Raw genomic sequence first — 25,330 nt, 5'->3', positions numbered from 1 at the left:
ATATATATATATAAAGTTATATATATAACTGAATCACTTTGCTGTACACTTGAAACTAACACTAACATTGTAAATCAACTATACTTCAATTTTAAAAAAAAGAAGTAAATGACCCATTCACCCAGACTCTGTTCCAGAGCTTCATCCTAGGGTAACAGCTCCATCCTTTCTTGACACATAACTTTTGCAAAAACAGTAGCTGAATAAGTGGAAAACCATTTTCAAACCATATTCATGGGGACTTCCCTGGTGGTCCAGTGGGTAAGACAGCGGGCTCCCAACGCAGGCGTCCCAGGTTCGATCCCTTGTTGGGGAACTAGATCCCACATGCCCAGCTAAAGGTCCCACGTGCCGTGCAACTAAGACCTGGTGCAGCCAAAATAAATAAATAAATATTAAAAAAAAAAAAACATATTCATGCTCAGAGATGCGCTGGCCATGAACAAAGAGCCTGAACTTAAAGGGCTAAGCACCTCCTTCACAATCTTGCTAATATTGATAGTTTGCTTAGGAAAGCCTACTTTACAGACAGTTGTTCAAAAATAAACTTAAGCCCAGCTCCTGTCCCTATTACTCCTCCCAAAACTTTAAATTAATAGAGTAAAAAAGAACCCTGTGTATATATTTTACTATACTCAACAGGGCCTTTGGAAAGAACCTGGGTTATCTATATCCTGAGGCTTGAGCGAGTAAGAGGCAACAGTAAAGGGTGGGAGATGTTAACCTGTAGGGGGAGCTCAGGCACGGGCCCCATCACTCCCCAAGAGTGACAATGGTACCTTAGTCAAGGCCTCTGGCATTTGGGGGGATGGAGCTTTGTTTTAACCACCTTTTGATTGAGAATCTTTGGCCTCTCCTTCCAAGGCACTGGGGCAGTAGCAGGGGTCTGAGGCCGTCACCCACCACAGTTGGAGACCTAAGCAGGAGGCAGGGGATTCCACAGGGAGTAAGGCAAGGAACTAATGGCTATGAGCACTGCTCTGGGCCGTAGCGAGCAACACGTCCCCAGTGTGATTTTTCCCTTGGGTTTAACCTTCCTGGCTTCTTCTTTCTTCCAGAGTGGTAAAGCATGACTCTAGGGATAAATCCAGCTAAAACAAAGGATTGGGATTTGGGCAGCAAAGTTCTGTTGGAGACAGCACTGGGAGAAATCTCAGGATGGCTGCAAGGCTAGTGAGCACAGCCCACGTCGAGCAAGCAGCATCTCGATGGCGCTGAGCATTTGTGTCTGAGACCACAGCAGGCTGCTCCGGGACCCGAAACAACAGGGCAGCTGAGAAGCTTGTGGGCAGAGGCTCACATGGAAAACAAGGCTCCTGACCTGCGAGAGACACCAACAGACTACACTGGTCTCAGTTGTGGTAGTGATTTACGTGTAGGAATGAAGGTGTTTACTTCACCATGGGCAGACCTATGGGATGCAGGTTTGGGGCAGCAGGTTCCAGGAGATGACAAATGGCAAAGCAAAGCATTCACTCCCTCCAGGTTCTTTCCCCCACACACACCCAACCCCCATTTTTCTCATTTCTCAGCCAAAGCTGAAGTGCTGTTACATTTCTCTAGAAGAAATGGCATTAGGCCCTTATACTGCAGGAAATGAGCTTATGAAAAAGAACGTTGCTGTTGTCAATAGAGCCAAGATGGATTCCCAAGAGCTGGGGAATTCAAAGGCACAGAAAGAGTATTTTGCAGTTTTCAGCAGACCCTGAACGCTGGGGTCAATGCCTATTTGGCACACACACCAGGGCCATGCCTATCTGGAGTCATGCTGGTAGAGAGATGACAGCCCTGAGCCTTATTTTCACATCAGTCTCATCTCTCTCCATTTACTCTTTTATTTATTTATTTGGGCTGCACCGGGTCTTAGTTGCGGCATGCAGGATCTTTAGTTGCGGTATGCGGGCTTCTCAGTTGCAGCATGCACGTGGGATCTAGTTCCCTGACCAGGGACCGAACCAGGGCCCCCTGCATTGGGAGCATGGATTCCAACCCACTGGACCACCAGGGAAGTCCATCTCCACTTACTCTTGACCCACTCAAGTCAAAAGGCAGGGGAGAGGCAAGAGTAAAGTGTGGGAGATGATAAACTGCAGGAGGAACTCAGGCATGGCCCCATCACTACCAAAGAGGGACAATGGCATGTTTGTCAAGGCCTCTGGCATTCTGGAATGCCCTCACACCACAAGTACCACAGAGCTTCTTCCTCCGGGTTATGGCTCATAGCAAAGTTCCCATGATCGCCAGGAGTCATTCCGGGGGCAGCCTGGGGGCCAGAACATCTGCAGGTTCTCCAGCACTAGAACCCCTGCAACTCATTCCTCATCTATACGCAGTGACATCCAGAGGCCTACCTGCAACAAGCTCCTGAACTTGACTTGAACCCTGCAGAGTACAATAAACACCAGGTCCCAGGATGTCTCAGAATTCAACAACTAGGATTCACAATCTTCTCGTTCCAGGCAAGCACTGGATAACTGCTGATACCCCAAAACTTGCTAAGCTTCTGCCCCACCTAAAGACACTGATGTTTCTGTGGCAACTGTGATTATGGAAGAAACTCAGTGTCATCAGGAAAAGTCATCACTCGGCTTTTACAAAGTGGTAAATGGGGACCTCAAAAAAAAAAAAAGGTCATGGGGATAACTGCCAATGGATATGGGACTTCTTTTTGGTGTTAATGAGATGTTCTAAAACTAGATAGTGGAGATTATTGCACAGCTTTGTGAATTATACTGAAAACAACTGAATTGTACCCTTCAAAAGGGTAGATTTTATGGTTTGTGAACTATAGCTCAATTTTCTTTTTTTTTTAGGAAGGGGAAGGTCACTAAATAATTACAAGGAGTAGAATAAACAGAAGCAGAGCCTAGATCAGGATTTTATTCCAGGAAGATTGGTTCTTCCTAGGCTGACATCTCTTTGGATCTTGCATAAAATATTTTTCTTCTTCTTCTTCTTCTTCCTACCTTTTTAAAAACAGAAAGCATTCTGGGAAACTATACTGATATATACAGTTACAAAAGTTTTTCCTGTCAAACTCCCACAGCCTTGAAAACACAATTTCAGGTATCATGTCCTCCAGTCTCTCACCCACTTCCAAGGTAAGTGCCCCCACAGATTCTGCATTCTGGAAAGCGCCCTTTGCTTACCTATGACTAACACTTGATATGAAATTAGCTGTCTGCCGTCACCTCCCACTAGCATAACCTTGGCACATAGAAAGCGCATGAAAAATGTAAATATATTGAATGAACTGAACACCAGATCATCATCTTGTAAGGGTTGTTTTTGTTTGTTTGTTTTTGTTTTTGTTTTTTGCGGTACGCGGGCCTCTCACTGTTGTGGCCTCTCCCGTTGCGGAGCACAGGCTCCGGACGCGCAGGCTCAGCGGCCATGGCTCACGGGCCCAGCTGCTCCGCGGGATGTGGGATCTTCCCGGATCGGGGCACGAACCCGTGTCCCCTGCATCGGCAGGCAGACTCTCAACCACTGCGCCACCAGGGAAGACCAAGGGGTTGTTTTTTTAATATTTATTTATTTGGCTGCGCCAGGTCTTAGTTGCGGCACACAGGATCTTGGTTGCCCTGAGCAGGATCTTCCTTGCAGCATGTGGGCTCTTAGTTGCAGCATGCAGGATCTAGTTCCCTGACCGGGAATCGAACCGGACCCCCTGCGTCGGGAGCACAGAGTGCTAACCGCTGGACCACCAGGGATGTGCCGAGGTTGTTTTATTTTTTAATTAGTATCTTTTTTTTTTTTTAAGGCACCTAATTTAAATCTGCAACACTGCACTTCTGCAATCATGTAGCAAGTAATTTGCTACCTAAAACAACAAGGTATTGTAAAATGTTTTCTTTGAGGGAATGTGTTCATTCGTCGTGCCAAGAATAAATCAAATGTTCCCTTTGAGGGATTTTTACCTTGGTACAGGTCAAGAGGGAGAATGAATCTGAGCATCAAAACCAAAGATAAAAAATGCTCTCCTCTCTCTTTTTTTCTCCCCCAAACCTTTAAATATCACAAAGCTTTTAAGGAGAGTCATTAAGACTATGCAAAGCCATCTTAGAACCAGGAGTCTTTTCCTGCCTTTCCTCTTCATTACTGTTCAAAGATTTTCTTAGAAAACCTAAGAGCTATATTATCATGACAGGCTGTATAGAGTTCAGATAATACAGGAGCTACTGAAAATTAGGAGGGTTTTGCCCACCCCTTGTATTTGACCAACATATGCCCAAAATCTGACCTTCAAAGCTACTGAGATCCTAAAAGCTCGACGTATTCACTCCTCACTCAACTTATTCCTCCAGGAGACAAGCCTGCATCCCTAACAGGTGCAGCACGCCGCTGCATCACAGGGCCCACCCCGTGGGCAGTGTGCACAGAGCTGGCGGGTACCAGAGTCACTCCAAGGAAACTGCAGATGGCACACCATCTCGGAGAGCCCCCCCTTGTTGTTTGTTATAAAACTTTTCAAACACACAGAACAAGAAAAAGAATATTACAGTCTCCCCTAGTGCCACCCCTACCCTCAAGATTCAACAATCGTTCACATTTTGCCATTTAAAGTACCTTACAGATAAAATAACACTAGATACTTCATAATAACACCCCTAGGTACTTCAGCATGTAGCTCCCAAAATAAGAATATTATCCTAAATACCCCAGTACAGTTATTCCCTCTAACAAAGTGAACAATAATTCCCTAATATGAACTAATACTCAGTCCAAGTCCAAATTTCCCTCATAGACAAAGGAGAGTCCCTCCCTTAAATCACACTATGTCCTGTCTCCACCCTCGCCCTCCTCCACATCCCAGGTACCAGGTACCGTCCTGCCGTCACCATGTTGCCATCACTGCAGCCCCCTTCCCAAGTACCTGTGCAAAAGGTGCCGTCATTGGGGATGAACACCTTGTTGTTGTTTGTGGCTCGATATCCTTCTAGGCAAATGCAATAAAATCCTCCAAGTGTATTGTGACAAGATGTGTGGTTCCCACAGACCACAGTGGCTCCGAACTGGCACTCATTTTTATCTGTTGATACATTGAGACAACGCACAGAAAGGGCTGTCAATCCATACCACGATCAATCACCCAGACTGTTCTCCTGCGTTATGGACTTGAGAATCAATATTCTGTGACAACAGCAGAAAGATCTATTTCCCCAGCCTCTTCTCCTCTCACTATGCTTCTCAGACTACAGGACACGGGCCCCTCGTAGTCTTGCACCAGGTGTATTACAAAACCACAAGAGAAACCCAACATCTCAATCTGATAGTCCATCTTATTTGAAGATTGGGAGAAGGGAATGCTTTTTGAACTTCTCCACACTTAAAAAGATCTTGTCATAGGCCTGGGAAAACAAATCCAACAGAATCCCACTTTTCCAGCCCAACCATTCTCTTGCTTTTTTTTTTTTTTTTTAACAAAAACCAGAGTAGGATGATTTTACATCCAATGATTATGTGGAAAATTTGTTACTTCTGAGTTACCGGGAGACACAATGGAATTAGTGCTCAAGCCTCACCCAGGGGCAGGGCTAATGTTGAGGCAGAAGCAGCTCCTGCTAATCGTCAGTGATCCATATAAATAATGTTAATCACCCAGTGAGGAGGGGCTGGAACATGGCATGCTGGATGAGACCACAGAACCTGCCCCGAGTATGTCTAATTCAACAATTTGACATCAATGTAAAATGAAAGTAAACCTCCCTCCCATCTCTGTCCTCCAGCCCAGGGGTCAGCAAACATTTTCTGTCAAAGGCCAGTCATAGGTCTCCAATTGCAACTACTCATGCATACTTTGGAGCACAAAAGCAGTCCCAGACAATCAGTAAACAAATTAGTAATGAAAAACAGGCAGCAGTGAAGTTCGGCCCCCAAGCTCCAGTTTGCTGACTCTGCCCTAGCCTCTACCATCAGAGGAAACTCCTGTGACCAATTTCTTTTGCATCCTTTGAGAGCTGATCTAACCAGCTAGTTTTTTGGCGGGGGGATACCATCAGCTTATGAACTGGAGTTTTCTTGTCTGTTATTTAGTGTTTTATTCCACTACTGGTTCCCTCAAAGCAGTTCAGTCGCCTCCCACAATTGCACTCCATTCCTGCTAACTCAAGAGCCAACCCTCCCTGCCCCCCGCCAGCCCCACTCAAAATCTGGTGGGGTTTTATTTTTTTCATTTTTCTTATATTATCTTTTTTTTAATTTAATTAAACCTGGAACACTATTCATCATTAAAACCATCTGTGGTAAGATCTGCATGAGAGCTCAGACTAGCAGAACAGACCCTCAAGGCATTGCCAGGCCAAGTGTCCAGTCAGTCCAGCTTACTGAGCAGGGCACGGGGGTTTCAGATACAAGTCCACCTGTGCATAAGATGGAATATTCCTGTCCTTTGCCATTGTTTCTGAGGCGTATCTCCCCTGCAGACTTCATCAGAAGGGACATCTGTGTTTGTATGAGATTCTAGAATTCTTAGGTCCCTTGACATAATACCATGTTATAGCACCTCTGGCACACCTATGATCTTACCTGTAACCTACGGCATGGTCTCATCAGGCCAAGTACTGAGATATGCAGTGTGTAGTGTTTGGGAGCAAGTACCACATAAATTAATAAAGCCCCCTCCACCCACTCAGAGACGTTTCTATTGCTCAGAAGTCAAAGAACAATCGAGATTGCAGTGAGCTTTCACGAAAGGAGGACTTCAGTAGGGGAGGGAGTAGAAAAGCCTTGTCCGTGCTCCCCAATCCCAACTTCATTTCCAAGCACCTGCTCGTAAGCAGTGGGGGAAGAATCTTATGGGCAGAATTCTAAAGAGAGAAGGCCCAACTCCAGCCTGCGGGAACGGGCAATGGTGTGTGATTGTGAAAATGTGTACCTGTGAAGTAGAATATGGCTTTTTAAACTCAGGACTTAATTGCCATTTTTCTTTAGGGAGGAAAAACAAAACAAAACAAAAACAAAGATACCACAACAAGGCCGTATATACTGTCAGTCCACAGCTACAAGGCAAAACCATCCATATTTTTACTGCAGGTAACATGGTTGCTGGGAGGAAACTGTGATTATCTTAACATTCACTACTACAAAGTTACTATGAAACTCTCCCTCTCTCTGAATGGGGCTTGAACCTGGATATTGTCTGACTCTCACGGCATGGTGAATGCTATGAGACAAAAAATTATCCCAGATGTTTCTAGCCCAAAGGTGTCTGTATTTCTTTAAGTCATCCAAGACCCTAAAGGGTCACAGCTACAAAAAATTTGGAGGATGGATCCTGGTAGACATGAGACTCAAAGCAACAGTATTTCACTAATCAGCCAAAAAGTTGGCAACTGTGTTTTGTTTTTCCCCACGGTACTAAATAGTTTCCTATCAAAACAACTAGAGAAATTAAAAACTGCAATACTCACTCGAGTTGTTAAGTTAAACTCAAGAGTTAAAACAGATTTCAAATCTGTGTTAGGTCAGAGAGTTTCCAGAGATTCAAGTTCAATGACCTCTAACATGAGGGATAATTCCTTGGAAACGCTAGAGAAAGGATACATCCCAACACTAAAACAAAGACTTATTATAATTGACAAAACTTCTTGTAATAAAAACACATGAACAAAATAATGTTTTCCCCCCAAGGACATCAACTCTTTAACTCTAGAGAATCTTATTTCTTGACTCAACTTTTCAACTTAACCCAGGATTCAGAACTTACCAATACATTGAGTCCTCCCATTGCCCACAAATCCGTATTTGCAAATACACATCTTCTTCCCTCCTCTTTGCAAGCAGGTAGCATGTTCGTGGCAAGTGGCACAGACATCTAAAGCTGAATCATAAATTATATATATCAGGAAAAGAACATTTCAATCACCTACTCTAGGTGAGTCACATTTTGGGTAATAAACAGTTAAAATGGAGAACCAAAATTTGAATACCAAAATTATGAAGGGTAGACCTTATCCCATTCTTAGCTACCCATTGCCCATGGAGTAAAGTGCAAATCCCTCTACCTGGCAATCAATGCTCTTTTCCGTCTAACCCCAGACTAACTCCTGCAGCCTCACCGCTCCCAAACGCAAATACACACAGTGTTCTCCAGGCAAGAGGCCAGCTACTCTTTCTCATACATACATGCTATCCACTGTCTTATGTCATGCCATAGTCACGATGCTCCCTTCGTCTAGAATGCCTATCTTTCCTTCTCTGTCCAACTAGCACCTGTTCCTATTTCAAGACCCAGTTTAATCATCACACTCTCCCTAAGGTCTTCCGCATTCCTCCATTCTTGAGGAAAATTAAATCTTCCTCTGTGCGCCCCTAACACTTGTACATTTCCATATCAACCATATTAATTTGTCAGTATATTCTATTCCACCTCTGTCTTCCCAGCTTGCTATTATGAACGAGCGTCTCAAGGACAGGGATTATGTCATTTGCCCATACATCATTATGGCATGGTATAAACATTCAGTGTATTTTTATTGACCAACTGGATAAAGGAAACTGCAGTTCTACTGCCTACAACTTAGAAAGCAAATGGAAGGAAGAAGAACTCGTCTATTGCCCTATCCATTTTCCTTATAAGGAAACAGTGGTGAATGTGTTTAAAATGTCAGTGAGATAACAGCCAGGTCCCAGCAGGATGACCAGATCCCAATTATTTAGATAAGCAGCAAAAATGTTTGGGGCTAAAATTCCTGAAACATTCAAATCTACCAGATGGTGATACATGGCCCAAGATCAAACACGAATTTCTACCCGAGGCTATGTGGGATACTGTGCTGCACTCCCAGTGTCTGTAATATCAGGCGTGGCCTAGTAAGGAGAACATATCAGCATGGAATTTCATCTTAGTCTTGGCCCCATTACCACCCAGGTAATAAAGACTTAGGTCTCAGGCTGCTCTAGGCATGAAACCAACTGAGAAAGGGATATATATAAATTCTCTTAACCACGCTTGGTTTTGGTTTTTTTGTTGTTGTTTTTTTTTGCTGTACGCGGGCCTCTCACTGTTGTGGCCTCTCCCGTTGCGGAGCACAGGCTCCGGATGCACAGGCTCAGTGGCCATGGCTCACGGGTCCAGCCGCTCCATGGCATGTGGGATCTTCCTGAACCGGGGCACGAACCCGTGTCCCCTGCATCGGCAGGCGGACTCTCAACCACTGCGCCACCAGGGAAGCCCACTTTATTTTTTTTAAAACAAAATATAACACAAAAATGAGACAAGCCATGCTTATCACTAATACTAAATTAACCATAGGATATTTACAAAATTTATTATATCCCAGACCATAAAGAAAAATGCCACAAGTTTCAAAAAAGTAGAAATTATAGAGGTCATACTGACTACCATGTAATAATGTAATAAAACTACAAAATAAAACATAAGACTTGCATTCCCAAAAGAAAACCTACTTGGAAACTACAGAACACTCTCCTAAATAATTCTTGGGGCAAAGAGGATATCAACATTGAAATGTTTAATACCAGACATAAAAGCTTATCTACACCAGAAAATTTGAGTTTGACATGTTTTTATATTTTAAAAGAGAGAAAGAAAAGCAGGCGGCTGGGGGAATGGGGGAAACTAAAATTTTAATACAAGAAGCTTGAAAAAAAGGAAAAAAACAAAATGGGGGCTTAAAAGGGGGGTGGTTAGGACTCAGTAAAGATTAAAAAGATGTTAAGAATTAGAAAATATATTCAAATTCATTGGAAAAACAAAAAACTTTTGCCAAAGTCAGTGCATCATAAAGACCAGTAGTCAAAACTCAAGACCAGTGAAGGAAAACAAGGGTATATACAAACATACAACATTAGGAATAAGAAAGAGCTTGTAACAAAAAATACATAACAATTTCTTTTAAAGTACCAATGAAAGACTTCCAGTTAAACACAGCAGATTTAATACACCTGCAACCCTCACCAAAAATTTAAAAATGAAATCAAGGACCAGAAAGGTATAAACTCTGGGAGAGAAGAGGACAGCAGACAAGAATGTTGACAATATTTCAGAAGATGAAAGAGATGGACATATAGGAACTGCCTGAGAGGAAGAAGTAAAAGCCAAGGAAGGAAGGAAGCAAAGAAAGGAAGAAAGGAAGGAAGGAAAGAAGGGAGGGAGGGAGGGAGGGAGGGGACATTAATTAAAATAAAATTTAAAACGTAAATAAAAGCCAACTTGAAAGGCTCAGGAATGGAGTCACTTAGCACCCCAGAAGGCAAGCATAAAGGGTAGGGGCTGAGAGTTAAGCAACAAGTTGAAAATATGGAGGAGTAGTTAGATGCTCAGATCCCCTAACTCACCCTGGCATAAGATGGAGTTTTACAACCTGGAGAAAACAGATCAGGAAGCCTCCTGATTATAGGGGCAACAGACAGAGCTGAAGGGAGAATGAGTCCCCGTACTAAATGTCCACCAAGATGGGGTAAATTTATTTAACCATTTTAACATTTTAATACACAACATTTTAAAACAGTACCATAAGGACACTGTCAATCCATAATCACCTGCAACCAAAATCCTGGAAATACCTTCTAAATAATGGGTCCTGGGTCACCTCCACAAACCCAGCTGTGGTCAACCATATAATGATGGCCACTCACCCCAGCGTGTGTGGGTAGTACAATAATAGATATATACACTAAACTTTTTTTTTTTAAGTATAGTTGATTTACAGTATTATGTTAGTTTCAGGTGTACAGCAAAGTGATTCGGTTATACATATATGTGTATGTATCTGTATTCTTTTTTTCTATTGACACAAACACTATACTAATGAAATAATAAAATGATAAGATGTTTGATTTTTTTCCTATATGGAATACTTATCTTTATAAAGATGGCAGCATTTTTATATCCATCCAGTTCCAGAAACTAACATTAGATAGAAAATGATTACTTCATGTAACTGTTGAAAGAATCTAATAAACACGAAATATTAAGAAGCAAAGTAGTACCACCCACAGGCGCTTATCTTGTTAAACCACAGGCTCTGATTCAGTTGGTCTGGGGTGAGACCCTATATTTTGTATTTCTAACAAGCTGCCATGTGGACTACATTTTGAGTAGCAGGGATTCAAGGGCCCCTGAAGTCCTTTCCCTCTAATGTTCTGACACTTCATTCTTAGGGTACATGTTTTAATGACCAATTAGGAATAATTTAGCATAAGTGTAGCCCCAAGGACAGTACCTATCATGTTTGGCTCAATAAATGTTTTTTTGTTTTGTTTTGTTTTGTTTTTTTGCGGTACGCGGGCCTCTCACCGCCGCGGCCTCCCCCGTTGCGGAGCACAGGCTCCGGACGCGCAGGCCCAGCGGCCACGGCCCACGGGCCCAGCCGCTCCGCGGCACGCGGTATCCTCCCGGACCGAGGCAGGAACCCGCATAACCCGCATCGGCAGGCGGACTCTCAACCACTGCGCCACCAGGGAAGCCCTCAATAAATGTTTGTTTCCCATACTGGCGAAAAAGACAAGATGTGTGCCAGTCTACCAAAGGCTTCCCAGACCACCCGCAGAAGAGAAAGTGGTTTCCAGAGGTAGAGGGAACAAGAAGCTTCTTGTTCAGCCATGATTAGCCCAGTCTGCAGGGCCTAGTAGGGAGGCCCTCTGAGTTCTAACTGCTTGAGGGACAAAGTTGTCTTCTGGGGGAAAAAAAAGAGGGGTAGGAAGCACAACCTCAATACAAGGAAAGGCAGGGGCTGGGGTGGGGTTGGGGGCTGCTTCTGACCACACAATAGTGTCCATTGGTCAAAAGCTCAGTTAAGAATCACTGGAGAAGAGCATAAATGTATACAACTAGTCTACAAAGCAATTTTGCAACAATTGTAAATTTTGCAGACATTAATTACATATTTATTCCTTTCTAGTTTATAGTTTTTTACTGCTACATAATGAATTACTCCAAAACTTAGCAACTTAAAACAATAAACATCTGTTGTCTCTCACACACACACACACACACACAGAATCACTGGAGACAGAGTAACCAGTTCAACCCAGTTTTAATACTAAAAGTCCCCTGCCCAGGAAACCCCTCAGTTCGGTGCAAACCAAGACAGTTGATCACCCTACTTGGAGAGCTTGTTAAAACAGAATCCCCAGAGAGTTTGATTCAGTAGGTGTGAGTGGGGCCTGGGAATCTGCATTTCTAAGAAGATCCCAGATGCACCACACTACCAGCAACACTGAAAGTCTCCCTCAGTCTCAAGGACTTACGTCAGAATCCTGGGGAAAGAAGAGGTAATATCAAAGACATCTTTCACCAAGCCTAGACTGAGGCACAGCATAGCTATGGGACCAACGTGACAGAGAGAATAACCCAATGGAGAAGAATTCTCCAGGCCTGTGTCAAGACCTCTGTGCCTTCCTTATAACCTGGGGGTGGAACTGTGTCAGGCAGCAGCTTCACATCCGAGTCAAGGATGACTTGACTTCTGTCTTCAGCAGATTCTGCTCAGGAGAGCAGAGAGGTGGCTGCCACACAGTAACTGAGGGGACTACTACAGGGGCGGGGGATCCCCCTCTTCCCCTTGCCCTAGGGATGCCTAGAATTACTGGCAGAGAAACAGGAGAGTGCGGACTCCAAAAATCTAGGAGGAGAAGCCTGACAAGTACTCTTTGTTACTCTTATTGTGTCCCCCAGCTGAGGGTTGCTCCTAGATTCACCTCCCTTCTCTACCCTGTAGTGACTAAGCCAGCTAAATCCACATCCAACAATGAGAGGACCAGGCAGGTTTTGGTGTCTCGACCTCGGTTGGAGTCTTCTCTCTTGTTCCCTAACTATGTGATCGAAGGCAAATGAAACTGTCATAAGACGGAGATCGTGTTGCGAAGATTAAATGAGAAATATAAATGCTGTATGAACTCAAAGCACTAGACAAAGAGCTAATTTACATGAATATCTATGTCTCTTTCCATAGATATTGTTATTGTTGTTAGAAACAAGTCATGCATGATGCAGTGCCTGGTAGGAGACACACTGGTTCAGAGCAGGGTTGAGAGAGAGAGAGAGATCACTTGGGCTACAATCCTAGCTTGGCCACTTGCTAGCTGGGTAATCCTTGATAATCTCTGTGCCTCCGTTTCCTGTAAATCTGTAATATGAGGATGATAATAAACCTACCTCATATGGTTGTTTTGAGGATTAAAGAGTAAATGAGTTAATACGCATAAAGCAATTAGAATGTGAGACATTATTAATACAACCACTCAACAGCTCTTTGTTAATGAGTAAATGAAGGTACTGACAGCTAGCCAGCTCCCAGTTATACTAATGAAGAGAGTGATGGAGAGCTGCATTGATGCAAAAACCCAAAGCAACATCACTGTGTGGACAGATGCCCAACTATTCATGGGGCTGATATTCTGGGAACCATAATACCTTCATTTCCATGATCACTCCTTGCTTCCTCCACATCCTCCCAGCCTTCTGGGTAATACCTGACTCAGAAGTTGCAAATTCAGCTTCCTCACCCTTTCAGCCCTGCTCACACCTCCCTCCCCTCCCCCGCACACCACGTAAACCTCGACATCAGGATGGAGTGGAGGCTGCCAGCCTGAGACTGCTCCTCTCGCTCTGTATTTCAATACTCAAGCAACAACTTACATGCACTCTTGAAATAACAGCAGCTGGACTGTGACAAAACAGTGAAGAGATTTTGTCCACTGTCAAGGGAAGAAGGAAGTGTTAAAAGCACAAATAGAGTGCTTGAATTCAAATCTTAATCTCATCCCCAGCCATTCACGATCAGACCAAACAAGCCCACTGCACAGCCTTCCTGAGACCCTGTCTCTCAAACTCGTGGAGACATGTGGAAACAGATCCAATGACCTGAGGAAATAAGCAAAGGGGCGCAAAGCTCAGGAAGAGAAAGCATTCCCAAGTCTTCTGCAACACTATGGAAAATTGCATTGCTTGTAAGAGACGGCATCAAATTCCAGAAACAGAAGGAACCTGAGAGACCTCCTCTCCAACATCCCTCACAGAAAAAAACAAAAACATAGCCTGTGCTTTAAAAATCCGCCAAAGGACTTCTGTGGTGGTCCAGTGGTAAAGAATCCGCCTTCCAATGCAGGGGACGTGGGTTCCACCCCTGGTTAGGGAACTAAGATCCCACATGCTGTGGGGCAACCAAGCCTGTGCCACAACTACTGAGCCTGCCCACCACAACTAGAGAGAAGCCCACACACTGCAAGGAGGACCCTGCGCACCACAACGAAAGATCCCACATGCTGCAACTGACACGATGCATCCAAAATGAAACTAAATAAAATATTTTTTAAATAATAATAAAAAATAAAATAAAATAAAAATCTGCCAAGACAGAGAGCACTCTACTCTTTCAAGCAGTATAATCCTTGGGGGGCAATGGGAACCATCATCAAGTCCCTTCTCCTCCCCAACCCAGGGCTGCCATTCCCCATCAGGAACCCAGAACCTTTCCTTGTGTAAAATGGTTATCAGCCCGCAGCTGCTTTTGCTCTTTTGCCCTCTTCTGACCATTTTCCTGTTTGACCAAGACCAACTTGCAGAGCGGGTCCCACACCTGGCCTCCAGACTAGGAACCAACCCATGCCGAGCACCCCAATGTCAATGCTTTAGAGCTCTGAGCAAAGCAGCCACACCCTAGGTTTATGTCCTGAATGTCACACATGAACAGGCTGCCCCACATTCTCGAGCAAGCTGAATACCTTTTTTTTTTTTTAAGATCCATGCAATTCAACACCCCTGTCTCCTCTGCAGAGCTAAGGCCAATAGGCCTCTTGCCACCTTTGGCTGCAGAGACCTAGGAGCCCACTTTAGGATTTGACCAGAAGCTGAGGATGTGCTCAGGGCCAAGTTCTTGGAGGGGGAACACAGGCCGTGGCGGGGATCGTCTTCATTGGCTCTAATCCTGCTACATTACTTTGAGCAACTGTAAGTCACTCCAAAACCACGCACCCGCTCCATTTCCCTTCTTTCCTCCTCTTCCTCACTCTGAACAGGGAATACGCTGCTGTGATTCATGATGACGGAGTGAAGACCAAGCCTATGGAATGCACGATTCAGGAAGTCAGGTGTACTTTACACAGCAACAACTTCCCCAACCCTCTCTACCACCGCTCCCCAAGCCTCTCAAGGCCTCTGCCTGCCCTCTGCACACCCTCTGGCCTTCCCAAACCCCAGCCGCTCCCAGACTCAGAGCAATGCCAGGAAAAGGTTAAGAAACAGGACTGACTGGTTCCAGCCCTCCTGGCCCATTCCTAACCTCTCTGTTCCCCTAGGGCTTGGCACCATGCCCACCACCAACACCCTCCTGCTCTACCAACTACCACTTCACACTTCCCTCACACTCAGGCCACCTGACTTTGGCTCCCCCACTCTCTCCTCCCTGAAACGCATTGGATAACAATTAAACGTAATTCAGCAATGTTACCGTGAGAGACTGAATAGGCAAATGGACAACCCTAGACCACACATAAAAATAGAACTCTGACCCATAATCTGCAGCCATCGGTCTAGGAAGTCAAACCACAACCTCTGTAGCAATAAGTCCCAAGTGGTCAGGATTTAATCAATATTGGACAGCTTCCATAATTTTTGCCCACGCTTCAAACTTAGGACCAATCAGAGAAAGCCAAATACACCCCCCTAACCAATCACACGAGATGCCTACTGTCAGAGAGGAGCTATCTCCAGCTTCCCAATGGCAACATCCTCCAACCAACCCGGGCATACCTGAAACCTTCCTTTCTGTTCCACTGTAAAGTCTTTACACTCCCCGGCCTGCCTGTAAGTCTCTGACAAATGTAAATGACGATCGCTGACTCTTTTGCTAGAGCAAGCTCTGAATAAACAGCCTTTTCTCATTTGAGTGGTCTTCGTTTATTTCCATACCAGATTCCTAATACAAGCCACAGTCCCTACGCACAAGGAGCTCTTAGTCTAGTAAACAATTACATTGCAATATGGTGTAAGTGTATAGAGCAAGGGTACCTTATAAATATGTATGTATATAAGTAAGTGTGTAGTGGCCCATGTAATACAGTACAGAGGGGCCTCCAGGAGGGAGGACAATTGGGCTGCTTTTGAAAAATGAACAGCACTAAGTAGCTAGCTGTGGGGGAAGGGAAGAGCTGTTCTCCATTCTTCTCCTTCCCTCCCCTCTCCCTATCGAGCTTTCCCACTTGTAGACCAACTTTGCTTTCTGACCTGCTCCAATAAATATCTCCTTTATTTTTCCATTTTCAGTTTCTCCCTCTACCCAATAATTCCCCTCATTCGTGCCGGAGTCTGCTTTACCACTTCCCCCAGCAAAAAAATTTCTTGCACTGACCTGGCCAGCCCAACTGAATGCTAACTTCTCTTTCCTTCTATCTTCTATCTTCTTTAAAGAATATCTACTCTGCAGCCAAAGTCCTGCACTCACTTGAGCCCTCTGCATCTGGCTCTCACCCTCAGTGCTCTGCTAGCTCTGGCTTCCACTGACAGAGTCACCAAATCCAAAGCCTTGTTCTCAGTCTCCACTCACTTGGCTCCCCTTCCCCTGGTTTCCTTGATGCTCTACTAGCCCGGTCTTCCTCCAATTTATGTGGCCACTGCTCTTTCTCCTCCATGTGCATCTACCATCTGAACTTAGTCTTTCCAAGAATCTGTCCTTGGTCCTCTTACTCTTATCAACCTCAAGGCTTCAAGTGACCATCGAGTCTCCATCATTTGCACACACTTACTGTCCACAGTCTCAACTCCCTGTTGGTTTCATCTCTCTGAAAGTCCTAGCATTACCTCGAATTCAGGATCTCCAAAACAACTAGGCATCTTTCTTCCAAAATCTTTTTTTCTCCTCCCACAGACCCATATACCCAAGTCACCCAGTCCTAAACCCTTAGTGTTCCAACTTCCCTTTTCTGTTCCTTTGCACCTTAACATCTGTCATTAAGTCCTTCCAGTTCCCTTTCTACCTTATCACCTACATGCAGTCCTCATCTCCTGCTGTCATGACTGTGGGGCCAGTCTTCCGGCCTCAGAACTTCTAGAACAGATATTACAACTTCCTCAATGGCCCTAAGCATCCAGTCAGTTCCCACATTGACCACTGCAAGGAAACCTGCCCTTAATCAAACCAGGTTCTACACAGTTGTAAATGATGGGGAAATGCCTGCATAAGGAGAGGGGGCTCATCCAGGTAACCCTGGCTTCCATTTCCCAAAATTCACCCCACAGCCGTTAAGCTGCTGCAGATGGATGGCCTTAGGTAGTTACTTTGTTCAACCATCTCAGGCCAGCGAGCCAATGGGACCCCAGTGGACAGTTTCCTAGGCTACAGTCTTAACACAAAGATTCTGAAATAGGCTCCAAGCATCTGCAAACTTTTACACACACTGCCGTGGGAGACCAAGTTGGAGAAGGAAGTTAGAAAGCCCACCACAGCATCTGATGTATAAAAATGGCCATTCCAGGAGGTTTGGCTGTCAAGAAAAACACCGTCCAGTGATGGTAAAAGTCCCAAGGTAAAGAGAATTGAGGGGAACGGGAGTCTGAGCCACAAAGTCCCCTCATATCTCCTTACACAGAATTTGCCATCCACTATAGGAGGAGTGTTTCATTTTATGAAGGAAGTTGGAAGCTTTTCTTATACCAGCTTTTACATCACTCCCTGTACTAAAATCTGCAGTGATTTCCAATGGCTACTCGCTGCCCAGGAACAACTAAGTCTAAATGCCTTGGTCTGCCAATCACAACACTCTGCCTTCTGGCTAAATCCAACCTGCTTTTCTGCCCCCCATTCCCCACGCACCTCCTACATACCAGTCAAACTGAAACACAGCCCCCGTGCTTTCATGCCTTCGTGTGGTTCCTCACTTTGTCCCTCCACCTGGAATTCGTTCATTCTACACGTATTTGCGGAGAGCTGCTGTGCCCTCTGCTCTGAGTTGGGACGCCTTTTCCTCCTCTTCCCATAACCAAATATTACCAATCGTTGTTGGCCCAGTTCAAAGGTCACCTCATCCATGAGGCCACCAGATTCCCTTGGTCAGAAGTCGTCTTTCCCTCCTCTGACCACCCACCTCAGAACGCCTCTGATGGCGTTCTGCCTTTATTACAGTTATTTGAGTAAATGCCATCTCCCCTCCGTGTCTGAATCCTCTGCGTAACTCGTACCACGTTCAACACTGCGTTCTGCAGGGGGAATAAAAACTACTCCAACTGCCTAGAAATGGCTTATTTGCTCGTCTGTCTTCTGCAGAATATGAGCTCAGTAAGGACCAGCACAAGGCCCTCACACCCTTCACAGGGAAACTATTCAAGGACCCTTCATCTGTTGAATGAATGGCTTAATAACTGCTTTATTCCCGTAAACTTCCTTACACTTCTTCCTCACCCTATTAGCATCTGGTTCTTCATCAAAGGGAAAAAATTAAAAGGTAGAAAGACAACTGCTCCGGGTCAAGAATTTGTCGCGGAAAAGCCACAGCCGGGCCGGAAGCGTGACAGTGCAGGCGGAACGCCCTTCCACGCCCTCGCGCGCCGGGCGCGGCTCTCCTGGCGGGGAGAGAGCCTCTCCCCTCGCTCGCGCCCGGCCCCCACTCGCGCCAGGTCCCCCGGGGGCGCGGGCCGGGCCGCTGCGCATTTGTTTCCCGCAGCCCAGGACCGGGCCTGAGGCGGAGAAGCCCGCCCGGGAGGCCCTCCCGCTTCTCGGAGCCCCGCCCTCCGATCCCCGACCTGCGCCCAGCTACCAGGCTCCTCGCCAGCCCGGCCCAGGGGCGGGGGAGCGTCCGGGGCGCGCCGGGCAGAGTCCGGGCCGCCCCCCGACCCCGCGCCGCGCCTGCTCCCCGCCTGCACTCACCGTCCGCGCCCGGCGCTGGGGGCACGCCGAGGGCCAGGCTGAGCAGCGGCAGGAGCGACAGCAGGCGCCCAGGCGGGAAGCCGGCGCGCCGGGGCCCCCGGGCCATGCCGCCGCCTCCCTCCCGGCGCGCCCGCGACTCCTCTTGCCGCCCCAAGGCGCCGAGATAAGGCGTCGGACGCCCCAGGGAGGGGGCCGGCCGGGCCGCTTCCGGCGCCAAGCTAGGGAGCTGAGGGCTCCGCGGGGTCCCGCGGAGTGGCGGCGGCGGCGGTGCGCGGGCCCTTCCTCCCCGCCAGGCCCGCGCGCCAAGGGGGACACTCGTTCAGCCACTCGCGGCTTCACCTGGCCGTGCCCCCTGCTGCGCGCCGGGTACGCGGGGGGCCCGGGGACACGCTGCGGGTCCGGCTTAGTGACACAGCTGAACGTAGAGTCCCGGACTGTGCCAGAAGGAAACTGTCTCCCGTGCTTTAAGCGTGTGGAACGATCGCGGGATCCAAGGCGGTCGGGAGCTCAGGGAGGCACCCCCGGGGTGGCAAAGGAAGAGGGGTGAGGGGCAGAAGGAGCGGGAATCTTCTAGAAGCTGAAAGCGAGCCGGGCGACGTGGCTGGAGCTCCAAGGGCGAGAAGCCGCCAGTCCAGGCCACCCAGGGGCGACAGGCTTGACCAGGCGACAAGACCGTCTGGGGCGAGAGAGCTGGCAGGACTTCCTGCTGCTCCGAGGACACTCAGCTTGGGGCGTCAGGGAGGCTTCAGGAAGAAGTAAGCGAAGACCTGACAGTGAGAAGGGCGCGGGAGAGGAGTCTAAGCGGTGAGAGGCGTGGGCAAAGAGACAGACTAGAGTGTATTCTAGCAATGGCGAGCAGGACCGCCTCAGATTGGAACGGACGGCTGGAGAGCGGCAGTGAGCTGCGGAAATAAAGACTTCATAAAGCATGTCAAGGAGGTTGCTCAGAAGCTGTCACGGGGTTTTCAGAAGCGCGACCTCATCAGGAAAGGCTCCCAGGGTCGGCTCTGTGGGATTGGGATTGGGTCTGAGGAGGCAGGGCGACGGCCTGGAGCTGCTTCAGGGCTCCAGACAAGAGAGGACACGTCCAGGAGCAGGGCACTGACAATGAGTGTGGAGAGAAGTGGCAAATGAGAGTGGTATTGGGTGGAATCCACTGGATTTTATGGCCTGTGGACTGTGGTGGACAAGGAAAGAGAAATTACAGATGTCACCGAAACTTTTGGTTTGGGCAACTGGGTTGATGGTGGCAGGAGTCACTGAGACAGAAACACAAAGGGAATTGTGGCAAGTTAGGGTAGAGAGGCTGCAGGGGGAGAAAAAATAAGTTCCAGGTTGAAGGCTTTCAGCTCGAGATGTCTGTAGGGCTCCCCAAGAGCAGAGCCTTCCACTCCTTCACCCATATCCTCACTTGCTTTCTCTCTGTGCCTTGAGCCCACTCTAACCCTAACCACCCATGAACACGCCCATATAAGGGTTCCACTTGTGCAGCCTTAAAAAGAAGTCGTTATGGGCTTCCCTGGTGGCGCAGTGGTTGAGAGTCCGCCTGCCAATGCAGGGGATGCGGGTTCGTGCCCCAGTTTGGGAAGATCCCACATGCCGCGGAGCGGCTGGGCCCGTGAGCCATGGCCGCTGAGCCTGCGCGTCCGGAGCCTGTGCTCCGCGGCGGGAGAGGCCACAACAGTGAGAGGCCCGCATACTGCAAAAAAAAAAAAAGAAGTCGTTAAAAATACACTTCCGAGGCCCTTTTGCAGCATGCTTTCTTGCTAATTATTTTTTGCTCAGCAAAGATAAGAGCCTGCTTTGGGGAGCAGGAGATGGACAGTGCAGGTAGTGCAAACTATCTCCTATTATTTAGACAGTTTCTTCGTTAAGCTCCGCTCTCCATGAACTTTGAAATCATGTCACTGTTTCAACAAAAAATACATTCAAGACATTTTTAAGCCAACCTATACTTCTCCTTCTCTGCCATGCTCCCCTGAAAAATAAATAAATTTAAATACATTTGTGTATATATGTGTATAAGTATATATATATATTTATTTTTTTTTAATTGGTGATGTCGGGAAAATATCCAAAATTTGGAAATGGGCAAAAGAGATTACTGGGTGTCTTTTCAGTGGGGTGCTGGGTGTTGTGTAGTAGCCCTTCTGGAGATTGATTCTAGAGGGTTGTGCACCTTTGATGGACTTTCTATTGACTATGCTATTTATAACTCTGTAGGGGTAAAGTTAACTTGCAGAAAGTTGATGATAATGCAAAAGATTCTTGTCCATAGCAATGCAAGTTAATTTTTCCAGTAGAGATATGGGTGATTTCTGCCAGATAAAAAATAAGATAAACCGAATTAGATTTTGCCTTATATGATATAAATCAGTTACCCAGTTTTGCATCTATTAGCAAATTCATTTCATCATTCCTAACTGAAATATATGGAATATATATACATATATGTTCTTCACATTTTCCTTTAAACCTTATTATCTTACTAGTTCTCCTTTGAAGTCAACATCTTGCTGAGTCCCTCATGAATTGGTTAAATAAAATCTTAGATAAGTTTTCATTGTATGTTTACATGAACCATGTTTTTTAAATTTTGAAAATTTTACGTTAGTACAATACATTATACTCATATTCTATGTTAGATTGTGTGACTTTCATCAGTTCTTTCTATTGGCTCATTTTCTGCTTTCAAACAAATATTTTTTTGCAAAAAAAAAAAAAAAAAAACTACATCCTACCCAATGATGAGTTCATGGAACCACAGAATAAAAAATTATCTCCTCATCAGTATTTGTCACTAGAATTAAAAGAGAATATTGAACCAGTGTTAAATTTGGAGCAATGAGATCATTGCCGAGAAAATATTTAGCTTAAGAAAAGTGTTCTTCTTTTAAGAGAGCACGACCAATACACAAATATCTTCTAAAAGAGAATTTAGAGAGAGCTCTTTTTTCCCATGATATCAAGATTTTAATGACTTAATCTAAGAAAAAATTGACTTTTGGTTTCAAGATGGCATCATAAACCCTGAAAGATCTCTCTCCCCTGCTTCCCAAATCCCAGTAAATACACACATACACACACCCAATTAAGTATGCAGAAGTGCTTGCAAACAGCAGAGAATGCCATCAGTGAAGCAGATAGCTTTGAGAACTGCACTGGATTAGATTTGCCACGTGGCCTGCACAAAAACGTCCACTAAAAGAGATGGGAGGTGGGGTTAAAAAAAAAAAAACTAAAATACATGTAATTTAAAATTGTTTTAAATTATATGCACACTTCAAGTTACTATTTGTACATATTAACACAATGTTCATATTTTTAGGGGTTTTTTGTTTTGTTTTGTTTTCTTTTCTTGGCTGTGCTTCGTGGCATGCGGGATCTTGTTTCCCCCACCAGGGCTTGGAACTGCACGCCCTGCAGTGGAAGCGCAGACTCTTAACCACTGGACTGCCAGGGAAGGCCCTGTGCAGGTTTTATAATATTTTCAGATTTACTCCAGAACCACTATGTAGGAATTGTTGGGGAAAAAATGCATAGTACGCTTTTTACCAGTTCAAAGCATTTTATTTTCCTCATCTGTGTATATATTGTTCACTACAATCTGCTTCTTCAGGCTTTGGGCCACCAAATGCCAGTTTCCTGGCTCTCCAGAAAAACTATAATTTTCCACACTTAAAAAAATAACTTCTAGGGCTTCCCTGGTGGCGCAGTGGTTGAGAGTCCACCTGCCGATGCAGGGGACGCGTGTTCGTGCCCCGGTCCGGGAAGATCCCACATGCCACAGAGCTGCTGGGCCCGTGAGCCATGGCCGCTGAGCCTGCGCGTCCGGAGCCTGTGCTCCGCGACGGGAGAGGCCACAACAGTGAGAGGCCCGCGTACCGCAAAAAAATAAAATAAAAAATAACTTCTAAATTTTTAAAAAGTTTTTTTGTAGTCATTTACTCATCAGTGAACCTTCATGGGATTAGACAAAATATTTAAATCCTACCTAAAATATTGAGATTACTGACCGATCCGTGGAAGTGATCTTAAAGTACATCAAGCAGGTATACATAATCCAGAGAGCTTCCCGATTTGTTCCTGTTTCCCATCGTCGAAGGTTAAGAAATATTGAAGTCTATCTTAATGCATCTTGCTACACAATCAAAACATTCAATGACAGCAAAGAACACCCATGCTCACAGCAGCATTATTCACAAGAGCCAGAGGGTGGAAACAACCCAAATGTCCACCAAAGGATGAATGGATAAACAAAATGTGGTAGAGCCATACAATAGAATATTATTCAGCCTTAAAAAGGAAGTAAATTCTGACACATGCTATATTGTGGATGAACCTTGAGGGCATTATGCTAAGTGAAATAAGCCAGTTAAAAAAGGACAAGTACTGGAAATTCCCTGGCGGTCCAGGGTTTAGGACTCCACCCTCTCACTGCCTAGGGTCCTGGGTTCTATCCCCGGTCAGGGAACCAAAATCCCACAAGCCTCATGGCCAATAAAAAAAAATAAAATAAAATAGGATAAGTACTGTAAGTTTCCACTCATGTGAGTTACTTAGAGTAGTCAAATTCATAGAGACAGAGAGTAGAAGAGTGGTTGCCAGGGGCTTGGGGGAGAGGGGAGTGGGAAGTTGATGTTTAATGAGTAGAGAGTTTCAATTTTGCAAGATGAAAAAATTCTGGGGGTGGGTCATGCTGGGTGCAAATCAAGGTGAACGTATGCCGCTGAGCTGTACATTTAAGCATGATTTTAAAAATCAATGAGAAAAATACGTAGGTACCAATTTTTATTTTACCAGGCAGGCACTAACATGTAGGACTCCCCATATCAATTTTGGATCCTGGGAAATCAGAATTATAGAAAAGGTCCCTTGGAAAGCCCCATCCCCCAACCCCTGAGACGTAAATGGATAGGATTCCTAGAGATCCCTGAACGGGCTATGAGGCAGCCACAGGTGTGGGCAGGAGGAGGGCAGGAAAATACAAAATGAACACCGGCTATTATCTCTAGCGTTTTCCCCCTGGCAGCTCTTCAGTGTGTCTGCTTACAATGTAAAGTTTGGGGTTTGCCTGGTGGGTTATCATCTGGATAAAATATAAAGCCAGAAGGAGAAGAGGGACAGGGAGGCTGGATACCATATATCCTGGAACTTTCCTGGAAAAGTCCCTTGCTTGGTCATCACACTCCTGACCAGAAATGACGTACTGCTTTTCCCAGAGGCTGGCTTGGGCGTGCTACTAGCGGGCTTGCAAATTGTAAATAAATTGCTCATCTGTGGGTATTCCGGGAATGGTTCGAATATCTAATTCTAATGAGTTGGATATACTCTGGTGTTGAACTTATTGCTTGAAGTTTGCATTACCAGGAATGATTTAAATGTTTGAAGCCTTTGAATGATGTTGGTTGAAAATTAGAGTGTTTGAAACAGATAAAAGTCACTCCCTCTGTAACTCCACGCTCACACACATTTGTCACACACATCTATCCCTAACTGACATGACATCTGAGAACACCGCAAGGCCGCCTGAAAGGGGCCACATTGACCCTCCCAGAATGGAGTCATCCTCTCAAGCAGATTTGTCCCATTGATAACAGGGACATGTCTCTATGGAGAAATGCCCTGCTGATGACTGTCTCTAAGTCAAGTACTGGTAGACTTACCATTCTTTTTTTTTTTTTAAGATTTTTTTGATGTGGACCATTTTTAAAGTCTTTATTGAATTTGTTACAATATTGCTTCTGTTTTATGTTTTGGTTTTTTGGCCACGAGGCATGTGGGATCTTAGCCCCCTGACCAGGGATCGAACCCTCACCCCCTGCATTGAAAGGCAAAGTCTTAACCACTGGACCGCCAGGGAAGTCTCGACTTACCATTCTTTTTTTTTTTTTTTTTTTGCGGTACGCGGGCCTCTCACTGTTGTGGCCTCTCCCGTTGCGGAGCACAGGCTCCAGACATGCAGGCTCAGTGGTCATGGCTCACGGGCCCAGCCACTCCACGGCATGTGGGATCTTCCTGGACCGGGGCACGAACCCGCATCCCCTGCATCGGCAGGTGGACTCTCAACCACTGCGCCACCAGGGAAGCCCCTGACTTACCATTCTTAAAGCCACCATCACTGTTGGTTTTTTTGTTTGTTTCTTTTTTTTTTTTAATTTTTGGCTGTGTTGGGCCTTTGTTGCTGTGCGCGGGCTTCCTCTAGTTGTGGCGAGTGGGGGCTACTCTTCGTTGCGGTGCACGGGCTTCTCATTGCGGTGGCTTCTCTTGTTGTGGAGCATGGGCTCTAGGCACGTGGGCTTCAGTAGTTGTGGCACATGGGCTTAGTTGCTCTGCAGCATGTGAGATCTTCCCTGACCAGGGCTCGAACCCATGTCCCCTGTATTGGCAGGCAGATTCTTAACCACTGCACCACCAGGGAAGCCCCAGACTTATCATTCTTAAAAGCTCAATGACTCTCAGACACTTTGTTGTCATGTGAGAAACAGCAGGATTATTCTGCC

General features: G+C 45.8%; 1 protein-coding gene across 11 annotated transcripts in view; it reads right to left on the bottom strand.

The window, feature by feature from the left end:
* The window catches only part of SUSD1 (sushi domain containing 1), a 141,594-nt gene extending 121,741 nt beyond the window's left edge, over positions 1-19,853 (bottom strand). For 10 of the 11 annotated variants that reach the window (XR_003432541.1, XR_003432542.1, XM_027105207.1 and 7 more), the window contains exons 1-3: positions 18,828-19,853; positions 7,709-7,822; positions 4,877-5,032 (exon numbers count right to left, since the gene is read on the bottom strand). Coding sequence is in view for 9 of the 11 variants with exons in the window: in XM_027105207.1 (XP_026961008.1) it covers positions 4,877-5,032; positions 7,709-7,822; positions 18,828-18,933 (376 nt within the window). In the remaining 2 variants the exon portion in view is untranslated. Of the gene's footprint in view, positions 1-4,876; positions 5,033-7,708; positions 7,823-18,362; positions 18,658-18,827 lie in introns of those variants that run through there. The other variant, XM_027105210.1, reaches the window with a different exon arrangement.
* Between the last annotated feature and the right edge of the window lie 5,477 nt (positions 19,854-25,330).

Source organism: Aethalodelphis obliquidens, unplaced genomic scaffold (assembly GCF_003676395.1).
Source record: "Aethalodelphis obliquidens isolate GAN/ISIS:26980383/991018 unplaced genomic scaffold, ASM367639v1 scaffold7, whole genome shotgun sequence".
Lineage (NCBI taxonomy): Eukaryota > Metazoa > Chordata > Mammalia > Artiodactyla > Delphinidae > Aethalodelphis > Aethalodelphis obliquidens.
The sequence above is the reverse complement of the archived record's forward strand: the minus strand, read 5'-3'. Positions and strand labels throughout refer to the sequence as shown.